Source organism: Thermobia domestica, chromosome 8, assembly GCF_964235325.1.
Source record: "Thermobia domestica chromosome 8, izTheDome1.hap1.1, whole genome shotgun sequence".
Classification (NCBI taxonomy): domain Eukaryota; kingdom Metazoa; phylum Arthropoda; class Insecta; order Zygentoma; family Lepismatidae; genus Thermobia; species Thermobia domestica.
Window position 1 is genome coordinate 85,254,815 of NC_137461.1, and position 21,301 is coordinate 85,276,115.

Here is a 21,301-nt window from a genome sequence, read left to right on the forward strand (position 1 = left end):
TTATTGTCATTATTTATTATGAAAAGCCTCGTCAATTCTTAATATCTATTTCATGCTCTTAAATTACTCTTAGAGGCCTTCGAGTACTTATATACTATTGTATACTATTACACCATAAAATTAACTCATAACATTATTTTCTCCTCGAATTTCGAATCGTGGTACGTATCCTCTGGCAACTAAACTCATCTATTTTTATTTACTTGCATTTATTTTTGTGATTTATATTTGAAACTGCTTCTTTGTCACAGGTTTAACAACATACGTAGTGGAAGTACTTTGTCATTTTGAAATAATTTTTAAGTTGTCATCTCTACTTTTAAGTTGTCATGACGATCAGCTGTCATCTCTACTTTATATTCCGTGAACTCATAGCCACTAGAAACTGGTATTCACATTGTAATTCCCCCAGGTTACTTGATATAGAATTAAATTTTGCTTGTCATGAATTCTTATAAACACTTCTACTCCGTGTTCGCAGGTAGTTCTTATCGACTTTTCTGCTGTCATTAACGCACTTCATATTAATGAATTATTAAGATCATTTAGTAGTAAAGTTACATATTAAATTTGGTGAAGGTAGATAATGACATTTTATAAAATGTGTTATCATTTAACGTTTATAATTTATGCACACAAAAGGAACATTCTCCACATTTCATTTTATAATAGAAAGAACTACATAACGCTGCATGCGCTTATAGATGCTATAAATGTAAAAATTTTGCTAAGAAGATTTCAAAATCTAAATACAATGAATAATTACTTATAGGTCAGTTACTGTCCCCGTTATCGGATAGTATTGCTAGATAGTAAGTCTTAACGACAATAAAACGATAAAACGAACTGTGCGACTTTTTCTACTTAGGAAGTGTCACATTAGTTTCCTGAAGTACTATGATAGTTCTTTCCCTTTTTACCAATATACCATTATCTTCAGTACACTCTGCAATCATTACTCCAATCTTCGTCCTCCTGTATCTCTTGGTCATTGTTAACTCCAAAAATACGTTTTATAAAATATTATCTTCGTGTGAAATACTCAACGCCGTTCACAAAATTTATCAATTATCGAGATATGCCGTCTTCTCTCGCGTGTCGCTTACATAACGCAAACTTATATGCAGGGTTGCCAAATAAAAATAGTCAAAATAAGGGACAGGTTAACGGGATTTTTCTTTAGGCTGTTGAAAAACTCATTGCAGCTTAAAGTCAAAGAAATGATTGCTATTATAAGTTCAGCTTTCATCAACTGGGCAGAACACCTATTTCTTGTGTCAGTCCATTTCAAATTAATATGTGAGAAAACTCTTTCCACAAATGAATTTGATGAAGGGCTCCTTACGAAAAAGGAGACGACCTTAAATAAATTTGGCAACTCAGAGCTTTTCTGAAATAGCGTTTGCCATTTACTGCCCACATTCATGTCTTTTACCGCCACCAAGGCATCAATACAGTCTTTTACTGAAGAAAATTCATCACGTGAGTCGTCTAACGATATCTTCCCTTCAAGTTTCGACTGTTCAATAACAGCCAACAAGTCGGATGATGATTTAGAACCATTGGTCTTAAAACATGCAGGGAATTGCCATCTATGAAGTTAAACCACTTTTTCAAGTATTCAACAGCTGTTTCCAAAAAAATCACAGAAATCCTTCAGAAAGTTCATTATTTTCCCCATCTTTTAATTGCTTCATTGCTTTTTCAACAAAAGATGCGCACAACTTTTCCTCTAATCTACTCTCTAACTGTTTTACTAACTTAACCATCATGTCATAAATCTCAGCTGCCATTGTGGTATCATTTCGAAGCTTTTTACTTGCCGCTTCAAAAAGGAGATACGTTACTTAAAAAGTGGAAAGTAATTAAAATGTCATTGATTTCACATGTCTCAAGTGTAGTTTCACGGTTTCAAAGCAACGATTTTCTGAGAATGTTAGGAATATCTTCTCCTTGACTTATAAAGTAAGACATCAGAGTAGGCCAAGTCTTATTAAGCCTATCAATGGCAGGAACTAAGTTCAGCCATCGTGTAGGGATGTGTTCTAGCATTCTTTAAAGTCTAAGTCAACGAAATAAATAAATAAATAAATAAATAAAAACTTCTTTCAGTTTGTTACGTCTTACAGATGACCGAGAAAAGTGTGAATACATTTTTAAAACTACACTTTCAACATCGATGTCCAAAGTATCAACAGTTTATCGGAATGCATTGTTAACTACATGGGCTAAACAACCAGACCTAAGTAAGTTCTTGTATTGCTCTTTGAACAGAGTGTATGCTGATTTTTTTAAAACCAACATTAGTATTGGTATTGTCGGCAAAAAATGCTGACAGTGATTGTAAATCTAAGCCTAATCCGTTCAGAGAATTGGTTATACAATTGGCTATGGAATCAGACGTTTCTGAACATTCTTGAACAAAGTTCAGCAATTTGCTGCAAACATGATTTTCTTAGTAAAATATTGGACACACACTGGGTAGAATTTTCTGTCCCTTTTGTTAGACGAGTCTGTACAGAAAAATATTCAGTATTTTTCTTTAGGTCATCTATTAGGTTCTCTTGGAACATCGAACAGAAAACGTTGGTAGTTATGGCCTTGGCTTTTGTTCTTCCACAGGAAATATTAGGAGTGACTTTGGAGTCATTAAAAAATTGGTGAAGTTGCTTGTTTGCACAGTCCAATGAATTTTATGACAAATTGTTTTACTGTGTAAAATACAGAAGCTATCTCTACTTGAGCGATTTTATCACTTTCAAAAAATCTTTAATAGAGTACAACTAGATGAAATCGTTTGTTTGTTTTTCTTGTGCTCACCACCCTGAATATGTTGAGTTACGTCACGCCAACCTCCATGAGCAACCGAAAAATCCTTATTACAATAATTGCAACGTGCCTTGTAACATTGTTGGGACTGGGCTTAAGCCAGTCTTCGTCCTTCATCTATTCGTCTCGAAAAACACATAACCATTTTTTCGGTCCATCACTACATTTTGTATGTTTATAACTATCACTATTCATATTGAAATATTAGTTTAACAGCAAGCACAAATAAACCCCACTATATTAATCACACACCATAACTATCAATTCACGCACAAGTCTGCATTCACTGTGCTGACTGCTGAGGTCGACTATAGAGTGCTGTGTTGTTGTTACATGTCAGTTCCAGGATTCCGGCACTTACACAGTAGTTATGAATGCGCGTACAGATAGTAAGACAAACTACTGGCTTGACTGTAACAGCTGTTTTGTCTGGTGAACAGGCGGGCGACTCAATGACTCGCGACAGACGAGGGGCTCGGGCGCCGGGCAGGCAGACAACTCATTAAAAATTGTGGGTTTTAAAGCCGTCGTGTGAGGTAAAGTTGTCATTTGGGCAAAATACGGGACTTTTACCGTCCCGTATCGAAGCTTCCCGGCACGCGAGACAAAATCATAAAATTAGGAACTGCTCCTTAAAATCTGGGACATTTGGGAACTCTGCTTATATATGACGCCTTCTCTAGCTGTCGCTTATATCACGCAAACATACATCAAAAATACCTACTGCAATTCCGCTATGCGCAGCAATATACGGTAATCATAAAATATGTTTCAAGTAAACAAATAACAATTCAACTTTTTTATTTACCTGTTTTTTAATACTGTGTTCACATTTCGTAACGCTTTCTGTCACTCTTAGTGCATGATACAAGGAAAATGAAGTTCTTGTACATTTTATACTCTTACAACATGATTTCCATGTATAGTTAAATGTTACTTTTCATGGAGATAACTTCTAATGGACAATTGTTATTTATTTACCAAGTGTTTCAGATGTAGAACTACACAAGTATAACAATATTTTAACGATATTAAAAAAAGTAAAAGAATAAAATGTCAACAAGCAGTATGTACTTTAAAAATAATATGTATTTGTTACACCTGTATTCATTAATAAACATAACATCGGCAGCCAATAGAAATCGATTGTGTTTTAAACACTAATTTTATAAGTCATGTTTCAACCATATAAGCAATAGAACCAGAAACACTTTCTTGTATGGGAAGTTGATCTTTTCAGTATATATACACATTTGATATTTTCGTTTACAGTTTTGTATCAATATTTAATGTTAAGAGTTCTTTCAAGGCTGGATTTTTATGGAGGAATTAGGCAATATTAGGAGACTAGGTTTGTTGTAATTCCGTATGTGTACAGTATTTCTTGATGTTTAACAAGATGTTTTCTCAGAAAATATTTAATACTTCTAGTACATCTTTTCTTTCTACTTCACCATATGTACAACACATTTTATTTAAGATCAGCAACTACTAAACTTTTATGTGCCTTGGGAATCCTAATCACCTGATTGTATTCCTGAAGTGATTTCAACAATTTATTCTATTGCCTTGGACTGCTAGGCACTAAATAAAGAGCTTATGGTTCACAAAATATTTTACGTGTTATTTAACTAATCCTTTTTCAAAATAAGAATATTAAAATCATTAGAACCTAACTGGCACAGCTGGGTTACATGTGGCGAATTTTCGTAACATGCTATCTTTCTTAGAAATTTTCAATAAATTAATATCCAGTTGGGTAAATAACATGGAAAAACAGGATTGGTAAATAAACAAATTGTCGAAATCATTTCAGGAATATAATTATGTAGGGATATAAGTGTACAGTTAATGTGATGTTGAAATTTATTTTAAATTTTATCAATTCACAGAGGGAGAGGAAAGTGAGCTGGAATTCGCAGAATCTGTCTTGTACCCAGCGGCAGAGGAGTACAAAGAAAAACACCGAGACGAAGACGACGATATATGTTTGCAGTTTTTCGTTGGATGCGATGTAAGATATTAAAATATTAATTATAGCTTTTGGTTTATGTCACAAAAAATAGATTTCTTTCGGGTGTATACTCCTGTACCCTATGAATTATTATGGGAACACTGGGTGTCTATTTAATGTTACACGTCCAATTGCAATGAAAGATGGATCAATCTTTGGTGGACTCATCTTGTTCTCAATTCATTTATGCTGTAAAACAGTGGAATGTTTGCAATATAATTTAAATAATTTTATCAAATAAAAATAATAGTAAACTAGTTGGACTGATATTTACATGCTTCTTCAGTGTCCCGTCTGTATTTTTTTGTGAAATAATAAATAGTTGGAGTGATATTCATGTTTAAATCACTCAAGACAGCAGTGGAACTGTCGCATGATTGCCAATACTGGTGTGATCTCTCAACTTCAAACAGCATGATGAAATTGTCAATCACACAAATTTAAAACCACGACTGAAATCTCCCTTATCCATTATCTTTATTATGTAGGAATATGACCGCATGTTGTAAGTGGATTAACTCCATATTATAACCTTCCTTTCATTTGTGACGGTGCAGGTGTCAATGGTGGGTACCAGTCTTTATCTAGTCTGCTTATATCAGAATTCTCTTTTGATTCCTTTTTTAATTAATTGAATTCCTTGAAAACACACATATTAAAAAATATTCTTTTAATTGAAAACCACTTTCGAATCTTTCTTTATTGGAATAGTGAAGATTTATAGTACAAAATTATTCAAGAAAATGATGATCGGTGGTTGAATTCACAGAAAGAGGAAGTTAAACAATGTTTTCTAAATAGAAATAGGAAATTAGCTTACGCGTTCGTATGATATTTTAAAACTTTACACGTTGTTGATCTATAGTTTACTATCGTAAAATTCAATAATTTTTGATAATGCAAGACTATATTATTCTATCACATTTATATAGAAATGTTAAATGGAAACAACACAGCAGAAATTTTGTCTACATAACTTTTACTACACAAAACACATTAGAATGACTATAGGTTGTAGAGCAATTCAGAGCTCGCATGCTAGGTTTAGGAAATGAAGTAGCAACTGTTAACTTTTACAAAGAGGCATGATATATAATTATAGATATATAGATATATATACAATACGTATTTGAGTGTAAATTTTTAAAATACATTCTTTGATCAAATTTTCAAAAGTGTCCTGCTGTACAGCTTCGTATTCTTTATTCTTACTATAAGTGTGATCTACTGTCAAATGCCACTTCGTATAGGATATCACTTTTCACTGAATTACTAATAACAAAAGCGCACTCACCATCTATATGTAGTAAAAAATAATAACTTATTATTTACAATACAAACATGAAATGAACGTGATTTCCAATACATACATACATTAAGGCAACTAATTGGATTAGTCAGATAATTTCGCTACTTCCGGTGACAACGAAAGTGCGACGGTCCAAAGGTTGTAATTTCGGTTCCGAACATATGGCTGCTAGTAAAAAATAATGTAGGCCGGTGTATAATTCACATTTACTTTACGTGTCCTTACTTTTTTTTTTACCTTATCTATTTGTTTTCCTAAGCTCCTTGTTTCAGAAATTTAGGCAAAAGTTATAATTCTCTCTTAATGTTTATAGGTCAGCAGAAAACATTAAAATTGTAAGTTTCATATGTATTAAAAAAAAAAAAATCATCAGAAACCGATGCTGCCGGAAATAGTATTGGAAGTACGTTATGCTTGTTCTGTTCATTCAATTCAATACATACACTGACAGTTATATTTACAAAACAAAACGAAAAAAAAAAAAAAAAAAACTCGTGGAACAGTGTTGTTATTCCTTCTGCTCCATATATCTCTTTTCCAGCTGTTCTAATTTTTTTCATTCTTGTATGACTGCTGTTTTGTGGTAAGTAAAGATTATGCCGACCGCTGTTCTAGATAATATCTCTTAAAATAGGTCAAGTTTACAGCAGCAGAACGAGTTTGGATACGAGGATAACTCGTGGATCAGTAATCAAGATATTGACGTAGTATAGATAGACGTTGAAATATGGAGCTTGAGATACAAGAAAGATTAGAGTAAAAGTCGTCATGGAATCGTACACTTTAGTTTTGACAGCAATGTAAGTCCAATGTTAAAAAAAATAAAAAATAAAAAAAATAAAATAAAATAAAATAAAATTTACGATCTCTATGACAGTTTTGACAAGAGAAACGTCATGAAAATTACAAAGTATACAAAAGCAGGTTGAAATGTAAGAAAGTTAATGTAATAAGGCATAAACAAATAAATGTCAAATTACTTTATAAAAATTATTTTTTAAAAAATAGGTTTTTTGTTAAAAAAAAGATATTTTAAGTATTTTGTTAAAAATGAAAACACACACACACAAACAAAAGAAAGAACTTGACTATTGGTGACATGATGTTAAATCTTGAATATCAAGTGAGAAAGATTTATGGAAAGAGAATAATTATTTTCTGTTTTAAGAAGAGTAGTAACACAAAGAAATAATATATTTTTCACTGTGATCGTAGTCGTCATACTTCAATGTCTTGTAAAGAAATATTAATAACAAAGTGGTGCCACTTTAAATTTGTAGTTAGTCACTATGTGCCGTAACACTTGATGTTTTGAAATGTTGATTTGATGAGATCATTTGTCAGAACCGTCACTGGAATTGTAGTGGAATTCTACCATTAAGAAAGAAAAAGAAAAAAAAAAGTGATAAGGTCGTAGCTAATTATTATTTACTTCGTCTCTTCTTCACCTTCCTCCAATCCTTGTATTTTCTTTTCAGTTAAAGTACTTACTTACAATAGTTTTTATTTTTTTTATTTCAGTAATAATTCTTTCTTTGAGTTGACCATGCCATCTTGTAGTCTTAGGCTGAGGTTTCCTATACCAGTTACTTTCATGTCGCAGACCTTTTTAATTCTTAATATTGCTGGTATCACTATCTTCATTTTCTTTATTCTTCAGTAACCTATTTGGTCTAGGAATTAATTCGTGCGGTTGGTACGCACACATTGAAGCTGTAGTACAAACACAAAATACATAAATACCTTAAGAAAAATATTGTCCATCGCTAGCCACCACTTTCGCCCATCTGTCAGGCAATGTACGGATTCCGTGGCGAAAGAAGTCCTCATCCTTGGAAGCGATCCAGTCAGAGACCCATGTTTCGGTATCTTCTGAAGAAGTAAACCGCTGTCCAATCAAATCGTTGTTCATGCAATCGAACAAGTAGTAGTCCGAAGGAGCAACGTCTGGTGAATACGGTGGGTGGGGTAAAACTTCCCATCCGACATTTTCTAAATAGGTTTTGACCGGTTTTGCGATATGTGGGCGAGCGTTATCATGTTGAACAATAAGTTTATCATGTCTGTTCTCCCATTCTGGTCGTGTTCTGGCCAGAGCTTGCTTCAAACGCATTAATTGTCGTCGATAACGTTCTCCATTCACAGTTTCACCCGGTTGCAGCAGCTCATAGTACACCACACCTTTCATATCCCACCATATGCACAGCATAACCTTTGCACAGTGAATATCTCGTTTTGGTTGCGATGGACCTGGTTCACCTGGTTTCACCCAGGCCTTTTTTCGTTTAGGGTTCTCGTAATGGATCCACTTCTCATCACCCGTAATAATTCGATGCAGAAACCCCTTTCTGCTCTGTCGTTGAAGCAGCAATTCGCAAATGGTTTTTCGTCTTTCAACGTCTCTGTCTTTCAATTCATGTGGAACCCAATGTGACATCTTTTGAATCATTCCCATGGCTTTCAAGCGTTTGGAGACTGTTGTTTGATCAACGCCTAATGCTGCTGCAAGTTGTTCCTGCGTTTGACACGAATCCTGCTCGAGCAATGCTGTCAATTCTTCGTCTTGAAATTTTTTTGGCTGTCCAGCTCGCTCTTGGTCTGCCAAGCCGAAATCACCACTTCTAAACCATGCAAACCACTTCTGACACGTTCGCTCAGCTAGAGCATGGTCACCATACACTTCCACCAAAATACGATGACTTTCAGTCGCACTTTTCTGCATGTTAAAGTAATGCAGCAGGACACTCCGCAAAAACACTTTATCAGGCACAAATTGCGCCATGTTCACTTAACTACAAACTGGTGTTGTTGACGCTTTAATCCACTGCCCTATACTACGAACGATACGCGATGACAGGGGTTTGCAACACATGTGTGGATACACGAAACTGTGGGACGCTCCGTTCGTTGCGCCATCTCTTGTCCACCCGCACGAATTAATTCCTAGACCAAATATATTGTGTGTTGTTGATGTTAACCATTGTTTATTCTACGTTAATTCTTTTCTTTTATGATCTTATTTAACTTGCCGTTGTTAAAAATTGATTCCAGCAATTACATTACCCTCAGTAAGAAATCAAAACTATTCTTGTCAATGGTAGGTAAATATTTCTGCGGACTAATGCGTAGAACACTGAACAATATTACTAATAGTCCGGCAGTCAGTCCATGGTACCGTGCATGTGCGTTCGCATAAAATATTTTTGCATTTTCATGTCCTTTACATCCTCCTAAACAATATTAGGAAGGGTGTCGCTCTTACACCCTTGGGCATTTTGCATAATACCCATTGACCCTTTCGAATCCAATGACGTTAAGCAATTTTTAGAACTATTTTTTTCAAGTATCTACTGCTTCAACACAATTCATCAGAATTTTATGGTTCATATATCATTCTCTTTAAAATGATGCAGTCTTTCAAATGCTATAAAGATCATACCCTTACAACATACGAGAAAAGGGAAATTTAGAAAAAATCGGAAAATTTCTCTGAAAAATCCCTTTTTCGACGTTTGGGGCCCTGGGTACCCCAATACCCCAATATACATTGAGATATTGGTAATGTTCATGCCAATTATTATTTGATATCTTATATAATGACGTCGTTATAAAATGTTTCTCAATTCTCTGTGCAAGTAAAAAAAAAAAAAAAAGTTTCACCGGTGCGTAGGTTAGGTTTTGATGCAAACTACTGGCTTTAGTATAAGTAAGCAGCTAATGTTTGATACTAATTGTCTGTGGTACTTTACGACGTTGTCTTGTCCTCATTGGATTCGAAAGGGTTACTATGGAAACTAAGTGCTGTTATTAGTGATAAATCAAATTTTGTGCATACACCTCAAGTTGTTATCCTACCAGAAACTTCCCGTTGTGTATACTCAAGGTTTTTTATCGATCACAAGTTGCTTTAAGCATCTTAAAAGTGTTGAAGAATATGTTTTAAAAGTAAGTATATATATATAATTTCTGTAAAAAAAAAAAAAAAAAAAAAAAAAAAAAAAAAAAAAAAAAAAAAGCCTTGGCTTCCTGAAAGCATTGAACGAACTATGTGGTTTTTAGCACTGACCTGAACATTTGTGTATGAAACTAAACAACACTTTCATTTTCACAGTCACTGCGAGCAAAAAGATTATACAAGTCATGAATAAAATATTCGGTCTCCTCTTCGTCTATGTTCGTATTTGCAGCGGCGATTGTTTTATTTATTTATTTATTTTCGTTATTACACCTTGCTTCGTCATGACAGAGATAAAACACAGTGCATGACAGTTTAGCTGCATTGCAACGACAATAAGCTGTTAAGAATGGTTTATCAGATGGACAACGACAATGAATCATATCAAACACTTCTGGAGGTACCAAAGCAGTATTTGATAGCAGTAGCACAAGAACAAGAGATTTCGACGCATCTTTACGTTTTCAGCCACACAAATGGGGATCAAACTTGGGAGGGTAAAATTCGCACCCTGACATCCATATGACAGTTTGAATGTGTGCTCTACGCACATTTAACTCGAACGCTTCCGTTGTAGATGAGAGACTTTTCAAATCAGGAGATGACGTACCCTTTCGCCTTGATATCTTTGCCATCCACGCATCGATTAGTACATCAGATATATTTTCTCTCCTTTTGCTTTCGTAGAAACGAACATGAAATACTTGGTTTCTTTTACAACATCGCTGATATTTGCATGAAATTTTTCAAGTAGCTTGAGTTTGTTGCCGCAGTGCCTCCCTTTTCGATGCCAAAACACTGGGCAACCGTGTCCCACCCTGAGAGAGCATGTGTACCTTGAAGATCTGGAAGAAATGCCTTATCTTTTTCTATTCTTGCACCAACGTCGATAACGCTCCTGATAGTCCCACTGCTTTCTATAGTTAACACTCGCGACAGTTTAAGCGTGAGAAAGAAGTACATGAGAAGTATGAAAACATCGGTATCGTCGCACGTAACTGTGATACTCTTCACTCCCTTTTGGGCAATCCTCACTACTTGCTGCACTATGATCACACCTGCTTCTTCGTATGTTGTCCGCAAATCAGTTCTGTGTGTTATCTCTTTGGAATGGGATCCTTTCCAGTTATGACCAATTTATAGTCCAGATTTCTGATATGGACATTAGTTAGAAGTTGCTGGATAATTAACTCAGTTGTATGTTGTTTTCAGTGACAGTACATTTTCCGGGATGAAAGTGATGTTCCCAAACTCGGCTTTTGCCTCCTGCTACCAAACTGGCCAGCTCGGGTCAATCGTGTGCCACTCTTAATGCTGTAGTTGCAGTATCTGTCGAATACGAAATACACATTAGAGAACCTTGCCTTCTGAAACACGTATTCACATACGTTACTGGAATAGCCATGAACAGTTCCATTGTTCGGACAGTCTACTACCCACAGGTATAGCAATCTTCTGGTCTGAGGATTACTCTTACAGATGCATCAACTTTTAGCTGATTCATCATGAGTGATTTCGCCTTTGTTATTCTCATCTGGTAGTCATCAAACATGGCAATTGGTACCGGGGCAAGTTCATGTTTGTTGGAAATTGATGTATCTTGGCACTTTTAATCCAGGAACACGAGAGCAGATCAACGTGGCATCATATACATCTGTAGTTCCAACGCATATGGACTTCCTGTTAATAGTCATCGTTATAAATTTCTTTGGTATGGAGAAACCTGTCTGCCAAGAAGCTGAATATTTAACTATTTGATCCATTCCAATGTTCAACGCATTGAGAACATTAACTTTTTCTGACGCGATTCTGCCAGTGACTATGTTAGTAAGAGATTGGGAATGGTCCTTCGTGTTAAACGGATCAATACACGTTTCTAGCTTACTCCTGAGTTTCTCTCTGTCAATTCTATCTACTTGAATCCTTGCTGGTTTCTCTTCTTTGTCAGTAGTGACTTCATCCCTCTGACTGTCGTTGGTCAAGTCGGATAGATCTAGCAAAATACGGCTAAAAATGGGCATGCTGTATGCCCACGTCTTCATACTTTCTGGTTTCATTGTCAGTCCGATGATTCTACGGGATCCTTTACCGTATCTCGTAAATGTCGTTTCGATATACATGTCAGACCAGATGCCGTTCCACGGCCCTTCCTTGTGGTGCATGACGTGCTCCCCTTTCATGAGTTTCTTTAGTACATCACCATAACATTTTTGCATTGACTACAAATAATACAACCGTACCCTGCATAATTGTGATGACCAGCAGAAAAGAAATACGGCAGAAATACGCCATTCACTTTCACGTTCAGCTCTCACAAACACAATAATAATAATAATAATAATAATAATAATAATAATAATAATAATAATAATAATAATAATAATAATAATAATAATAATAATAATAAAACAGACTTTACTAAATTTTCCACACCATAGTTTGGATGTAGAGCTGCTTGATGCTTTGTCTTTTTTTAATATAAGCTCTTCCTTTGAATTTACCGCAAGAAAAATAGGTCTCTAAATTTCTTCAACAACCAATTGAAGAGCTCTGAAATTCTGTGGGAACATATTACCAGATAGCATTTTTGGAACACTTCCAAATGCTGCCTTCAAAATATCTTCAAGACCATTTCATGTCATCAGACATCCAACGCAACCAATAACGATCATTAGTCTGTGCATTCCCCCAAGTTTTGGAATGAAAGTTGAAAACCGGTTGGGGTAAAACCAGCTGATGTGCACAGCCTGGTCGTTTGTGAATATATTTGTCCGAACATATTGGTAAGTCGTATGGCCTTAATTATTTCTGTGAACATGGTGTCGAGGTCTGCAGGATCCATGTCTATTAAGGGGCTATATATGGCCCTTGTGGCTGTTAGAGAGTCTTGTCCTTGCTGGCGGCATAATTATGTATTAAATCTAGCAAATTCTAGGGTATCGTGCTCAGTTACTATCCGTTTTATAAATTGGAAATCAAAGTGTCTACATCTAGATAAGAGTGTACCCTAAAATGATTGTCTATAGAAATATTTTTTTCTTACTGGAAAATTAATGTTTTCTCGTCCCACGCATACTGTATTTCCTATGATTAATATAATTTCTTTTTAAATTTTCTGTATATACATAAATTTTACATTATTAAATATGGACTCAACAACAATGGTAAACTGCTCAAAGTATTCTTTGACCATTAAAATATAGGTGTAGACAAGTATATTTCTATGATAGAACAAGATCTTGGAGAGATATAAATGAAAATAGAAATTCCGTTAATGGCGGTAGCTTTTTGTACATACATAAATTTTACATTATTAAATATGGACTCAACAACAATGATAAACCGCTCAAAGTATTTTTTGACCATTAAAACATAGGTATACACACCTATATTCATATGATAGAACAAGAAGTTGAAGAGAGATTAATGAAACTAGAAATTCCGTTAATGGCAGCAGCCATGTCATATTAACGTGTTTTATACAAATTGCCCAAGGGTGTTAGGGTGACACCCTTCCTAATATTACTTGGTAGGGTTAAAAGATTATGAAAACGTGAAAATATTTTATGCGGACGTGAATGCACGGTACACTCAAAATTAGGGGTTTGACGGCTGGACTATAATAATGAATTGTTGATAAGTTGTACCGTGTGGTTGAACTGGATCCAGCATACTCGTAAACACTTCTGTCTGTTTCCGGATTAAAGACTTGTGCTTCTAACGCCGACCACTTCGTTGCTACTGCAGTATTGCTTTGAAATTGTCTGGTAAATATAGAGAAGAAGTCCTTTAAAGTATGACATTCTTACGTACAAATATTATATGAAGACAGTGCTGGACTGCGCAAAGTAAACGGTAATATTGAGAACATTTACTCACTATAAATCATCAATCTTGGCTTCCTTTCTAACAACACGAAGAAATTACGTACTCATCATAAGTATTACAATTCCGTTATAAGTAGAAGAGACTTTCGACTTAGAAAGTAACGAGCCCTTCGTCCATTCTTACAGCTATTTAAGATACTATACAGTTCGAATTGATTGGGACAAATAAAAAAAAAAAAATCTAAAATCGTAGCTTTTAATCATTACATACCTTAAGTACACTGATAAATCTCTATATTAGTATGAAGTATGTCCTCTAGCAGAAATGACCTCTTCAGCACGTCTTGGCATTGATTCCACTAGTGTAGCGCACATATTATTGACTTCATCATCGTGGAACCACACTTATATAAGTCATAAGCTTTCATCCAGTGAAACGTCTAGAAGTTCTAATTTTAGTTTTTGTGAAGCTTTAAAGTATTACCTCTAAATAAGCAAGTATTAGTACTAGAAGGACGGCAATCTGTGTCTACCTGTAGTGCCAACAGTAGGTCATTTTGATCCATGCCTTTCTTTGGTTCATTTACAGTATACATCGTGATTGTTTAATGTTTAAAGATTTAGTTAGTTAGTGATGTAATAATAATAATAATAATAATAATAATAATAATAATAATAATAATAATAATAATAATAATAATAATAATAATAATAACATAGTTCTACAAATTTTAACTTTTTTTCTGTTATAGAAATGAAAACACCCGTTCTTAACTAATTTTGATGTGCTGAATCCGAAAATGATGATTAAAATTTTCGATTGGCTCTCGTTTCAGCGTAACGGGGTGGGAGTGGAGTGATATCCAAGCTTCTCACGTTCTCATTCATGAAGCAACACCTCGGAAGGTCTTGCAACGTTGCATTCTATGTATATTACGTCACCATTGGTGTCGAAGTATAACCGAAACACACGCCCATAACTTGAAGCATCTAAGGGGAGCCCAGTCCCCCTCTGTTCTAGAAAATTTTCATAATTTAATGTTATGGGTTAATGAATACATTTTCTTTATTGTTTTTGGGTTGCCAAACACGAAAATGACATTTACAATCAAAAGTTACCTCTTTTATTTATGACATACCAAGACTTGAATAATTACCTATGTATACAATACATAGTAATATAAATGTCAATCTTAATAACGTCTCTTCTTTGCCTGGCTCCTGTATTCTGTTTCGTTAGTATCATCCAACAAAAATCACTTAACATTGCTGCACTCCATTTTCCTTTATACCTGTGCTCCATCACTGAAATGCCCTGATGGAAGCGTTCTCCATTCTCGTCACTGACACTCCCACAATTAGGCGGGAAGAAATCCAAATGTGAAAACAAAAAGTGCATTTTTATTGACACATTGCATCCAAGTTGTTCATAAGTGTTCATTATATCTTGAATAAGTTCTCTGTAATTTTCAGCTCTGAAATTACCAAGAAAACTACTGGTTACATTTTTAAATGAACTCCAAGCTGCAATTTCCTTGTCACTGCTTCAAAGTTGCTATCTTTAAAAAGTTTTCTAATTTGTGGCCCAATAAATACACCTGCTTTTACTTTTTCTAAACTAAGTTTTTGAAATTTGTTACATAAATACGTGAATGCAAAACCCTCTTTATCTAATGCCTTTACAAAGTTTTTCATCAAACCCAAATTAATATGAAGGGTGGGGGGAGCAAAACTTTAGCAGGTTCTATCAAAGGCTTGTGTATCACATTTTTCGTACCGGGTGTTAATGACTTTCTTGGTGGCCAAATCATCCTGGAATAGTGTAAACTTCTCGCACGGCTATCCCACTCGCATAGGAAGCACGAAAACTTTGTATAGCCAGACTGAAGTCTTAATAACATAGTAATCACTTTAAAATCACCACACACATCCCACTGATATTTCTTGTAATCTATTCCCTCCAAAATTTTTCCCATGTTCGTGTAAGTCTCCTTTGCACTAGTAGCATACGCCACAGGTATGGAAGGTAAAACATTTCCATTGTGTAAGAGTACGGCTTTTAAACTACTCTGGGAGGAATCAATGATAGACGCCACTCATTAGCACTGTGCTTAATATTAAGTGCACCCATCAGACCTTCAATATTTTTACAGTATGAGAATTCACCTTTAATCTCGAAGAACTGCTGGAAACTTTTGTTTCTGGTGCCGTATGATATCACTTTTACAGAATCATGTAGTAGATTCCACTCCTGCAACCTTGATGCGAAAAGTTCAGCTTTGCTTTTTGAAAGTTCCAAATCCCTGATGAGGTCGTTAAGCTCCCCTTCTGTGATTTTATGAATGAAGTAATTTGAACTTCTGGGCAAGTAGTCTCTATCCTTTGATGTTGGTGGCTTCTGTTGCCCTTCTTCTTCATTGGTTGAAGAAGCATTGTCATCATCAAGCGAGACTGAATATCTGCTGGGGGAACAGGAACAGGAAGCCCATCGCCATGGGGTACAGGACGAATTGCGGATGGTATATTAGGATAAACTTACTTTGATTTCTTCTTCATTGAAATACCACTTGCAATAGGAGGTACCATACAAAAATAACAGTCAGTGATATGATTTGTTGGCTCCCTCCAAATCATGGACACACCAAACTGCATACAACGTCCTTCTATGTTCATCCAAGCATTTAGGTTGGATGTACATGAACTACAGCACACGTGTCGAGCCCACTTTTTATCCTGATCGCCTACCTTACATCCGAAATACTAAAAAAAAAAATAAATAAAAAAAATAAAAAAATAAAAAAATAAAAAAATTAAGAAAAATATATATGCTTTTCTTGTAGTGGGGGTTATAGCACATTTCCTTTTTGCAAATGTCACCTCACCACAAATATAGCAAAAGTTATTCAGACTGTTTACACACTTTCGTGTCATGTTTATAAGTACACTATGCACAGTTTTCGTATGAAGTAGGCCTAGTACATCACCACAACACGGTTTTCTCTCCACAAACCTTTGAAAACTTCGACAGGAATTGGTTTCATTTCAGACTAACAAAGGGAGCAATATCAATAATCACATTGACAATAATAATTTTAACAATATCTGCAAATCACGCGATTTCATTGTTTCACAACAATTACCGGTACAGCGCCAACTTACAATGTTGCCAACTGCTGAACAACAAAAAACACTGAAAGGCTGAAATTTTCACATGGCTGAAGATCTCTTTCTCAATTCATATCTAGTCACGAAAATTCTGTCTCGTCTCGAATCTTGGGCATCTCTAGTCATTGTTATATATAACTATTATGTTATTAATTGTACTCGTCATTATTTCTAATACAAATTGTTGTATGTTGTGTACATTTACTGTTTCAAAAATTCTGAAACAGCGATTAAATCTTTATATTTTCTCATGGGGTCAAAATGATCCATAGCCGGCTTTGTAGGTGTATTTCAAAATTTTTATTTCACTTTCAAACAGAAATGCACTTAGAAATTAGTAAACGTTAACTGCACTACAATGCAACTATAAAGTCAGAAAACGAGAAAGCCTCCCTTTGTATGAGAAATGTCATTGTATTGCACGGGAAAATTAGCCCATTCCGTTCTCCTTTGAAATTCATGAAATGTCGTTTGCTTAACACAAAACCAGGAATGATATCCATTTTAAGCCTTTAAAATTTTACTCTTCTTCTTGATACTTATTAGTTTGAATAGATGAAATGCATACAAGAATTTATCTTATATATTGATATCAAATAATAATTTGTTGCCACATTCTTGATCATCTACGTGTGTTGAATCTGACATTGTCTCTTTTTATACTGAATTTACATGTTGATCACTAAGCTTCGAATTTATAAGCATGAAATTTACTGATACCATATGCATGAATCAGCATTACTTCCATTTGTGCAGTGTTCACTTTGCACAATCCGAATGCCTTACACATTTTTACCCTTGAATTTGATCAAAGTTATCGTCGCCATCTTTAAAATCTCTTCCCTAATTGTACCTCTTTCCGCATGAGAAGACACTTTTCTACGACATTTCAAACCGTGATCAGTCATAATTATTTTTCTTACTTGTTTTCCAGTTGTCGCCGTATGACATACAAAAGTAACGAAAGTGCTAGCAAGTTTTTTTTATTGACTTTTCTTGTTTTTGTATTTTTCAGTTTATCGGTTGTATTTATGTAGAATTCATGACTTTAAATTAAAAGTCTTGCGTCATTTTCCACAGGTAGCATCATTTTTATAGAGTTTGGCTTATCAAAACTTCTTTATATTTTTACCATGTCGGCAAGTATGAATGATTCCTTTGATGGGTTCGAAATTCTTAGCACAGTAGAGAACAGTTGTAATCTATGTACCCCATCTCGTTAAGATGAGCTGTGATTGGAATGGAAATTCAGGGGCTAATTCACGAAAGACATTGGTTCACTAAGGAGTTTCCAGAAATTCATTTTTCTCACTTGACACGAGAAGATCAGCGTCGGAAAAATGAGAACTACTTCCCCTGGAATTCTATGGAGTGCTTGTGCCAGACAGGTGACATACTTGGGAATAGAACTTCTATGAAGTACTTTTGCTGCTCTTTTCATCTACGCAGCTCCATCTGTAACAAGAACATGAACCCTATCCCTATCCTGTTTATGCATTCTGGCTACAGAAAAGTCAGCTATCTTGTAGTGCAATTGCCCTACCATTTACTTTTTCCAGAACTTCTGATGCAGTCAAGTATGTTTGTGCGCCTTCTTTCGCTTCCAAAGTTTCAATTACAACATTAGCAATGGAATGACCTAGAATATCACATGTTTCATCAATTGAAATCCATATATTTTTGTCATCAACACTTTTCATCATGTTCGTTGTACGTGCTATCATTTAAAACTTTTTGTTTTGTGTGTTTCTCGAGAAAGTTTCAAAAGGAAACATTTTATAACTTCCATAAAGGAATGTTTGCGTTAATTATAGCTTCACACAGATCATTCGCCAAATTATTAGTACGCGAAACAGGATTAGTGAATGTTTCAAAAAGATTCTGAATCAGCTGATTTGCGTGTTCTTACATATTTTTGCTTCTAGTGCTTCCTGAAAATAAAATGAAAATTGTAGTATATGGCATTTTACCATTAATTCCAGGCTGTAGTTATAAGCTTTTACCAGAATGACAAACTACAAGATAGCGACTTTCACAGTATTGATATCACTGTGGTGAATGTTCTCAAAATGATAACGATGAAAGTAATGTGTTACCAGGACTAAATGTAATATCAAGTTTATAAGTTGTCCTTTCTTATCTTCATGTAGTAGGTATAATTGCAATTTAAGAGCACAATAAATTGTCTGTAGTACACGATAAAAACACTGTAGTACATTTATTAATGAATCTATTTTTCCGTAAAGCATATAGGCCTACCAGACGATTGTCTAGTTATGTACGTAGTCAGTATTTTGTGCTTATTGTTTTCTGGCTTTTTAGACTGCAGTTCACCTGTCCTTGTTTTACACAGTTTTTACAATGGAGCCATATGAATGTCTTGCTGACAATCAAACCTGGAATTATGCACGTAAAAGATATATTGACTATTCTGCCGGTGAGATGATACATATGTTCCAATTAAAAAAATATTATTTTATTTATAATTTATTGACGTGTTATGCCTTAATAATATATGCCTATATATTATTAATATTAATTTAGTTATCTGTAAGTATAATATTTTTCTTCTTTTTCAGTCTGATGTAATCGATTCGTTACGCGAATACGTTGGTTTGGATGATGTGGTGCCTCTGTTAACAATTTTGGACTTACCCAGTAATAAATTGTATGCTATGGAAGATGGTGCAGAAATTACAGAAGAATCAGTGAAAAATTTCGTAAATGATTTCCTAAGTGGGAGATTGCCAAGTACAGAGATCCAGAACAATGCAAACAATGCAATACATATCATTCCACAGCCATGAAATGCAATTGGGACTGATAAGTCCGTCTGTAATTAAGTGAACATTGATTAATTTTACAGAACAGAACAGTGTTAACAATGACAAAGTTACGTAGATCAAATTCGAAAGACATATTTTTTCCCCTTTAATACTATCTATGTGATAGATTTGTGCTAGCAACTTATCTTTGAACTGATAGTCTTGTAAATTTTAAGAAATTGTAAATTCTAGAACAATTGTAAATTTTTTTAATAAAAGGTAGCCTCTTATCACTAGTTTTTGCTGGTATTGAGGTAATGTTAATTTGTTGAATATGTATCTTTTGAAATAGGTACATTTGATTGTAATAAAAACTAGCAGCGTCGGTGTGCTATGTATTATTGTTTTAATTTTTATTCCCATTATTTTTTATTTTATATCCCTTAATAGTACTACAAAAGGGCACCTTTTCAAATTAAAGTGATCACTGAAAGCTTGTCTTTGTCTTGTAGGAATTCCATCTAATTTGCCTGGAAATGTTTCTTCCACTTTTTTCGATATTCAGCTTCCCCTTTTAACCCCTAATATTTTCTCCTATCTTTCAAAGCATCGATCAGCTGTGTTCTTCTTCTTCCTATTCCTTGCTTCCCTTCCATCTTTCCTTCTATGGCGGTGTGAAGAAGACAATTTCTTCGCAAGATGTGTCCAATCCAACTGGCCTTTCTGCGAAGGATGGTGGCTAGAAGTGTACTCTTCTCTCCTATTTGTTTTAAAACATTTTCGTTTGTTGCTCTCTCTGTCCATTTTATCTTCTCCATCTTCCTCCCACATTTCGAAGTTCTCTAAATATTTCTTCTCTAACTTCCATAATGTCCAAGTCTCTGAACCATACAGTCTAATGCTCCATATATAGCACTTGACCAACTTTTTCTTAAGTCCAATATTGAGCCTTGAATGCTTCTTTAGCTATGGCAATTCTTGACCTGATCTCTTTGGTGCAGTAAGCGTCTCTCGTCAAAATACTTCCCAGATACTTGAAATTATTGACCTCTTCAAGTTCTCTTTGTTCTCCTCTGATCTGTAAGGGAGTGTTTCCACGGGATATTCTCATGACTTTCGACTTTTCGATGTTAATTTCAATTCCATACAGTTTTCCAGTGTCAACTATTTTGTCAATCATCTCCTGTAGTCCTCCTTCGGTTTTAGCTATTATAACCGTATCATCTGCACTTCAGTTATTCATTTCCACGGCCCATCTGTCTTTCCTCGAGCGAATTGGATGAAAAAAAAGAAAAAAGGATAAGAAGAGGCATATGCTTTCCCCTTATGTTGTTTTCCCTCCAATGAGATGAAATAAATGTCTGTTCCAGGTACGGTTACAAAATTTCACTTCTGTCGCTTTAGGCATGTGATTTCGGATACCTTGGTGTGTTCTAC

The 21,301-nt window shown here is 34.9% G+C and overlaps 1 protein-coding gene across 1 annotated transcript in view; it reads left to right on the top strand.

Annotated features, from left to right (window-relative positions):
- The window catches only part of LOC145693016 (nucleoredoxin-like), a 343,274-nt gene extending 322,994 nt beyond the window's left edge, over positions 1-20,280 (top strand). The window contains exons 6-7 of the mRNA XM_081768670.1: positions 4,722-4,843; positions 19,679-20,280. Coding sequence (XP_081624796.1) covers positions 4,722-4,843; positions 19,679-19,906 — 350 coding nt within the window. The 3' untranslated portion in view covers positions 19,907-20,280. The remainder of the gene's footprint in view (positions 1-4,721; positions 4,844-19,678) is intronic.
- The last annotated feature ends 1,021 nt before the right edge of the window (positions 20,281-21,301 follow it).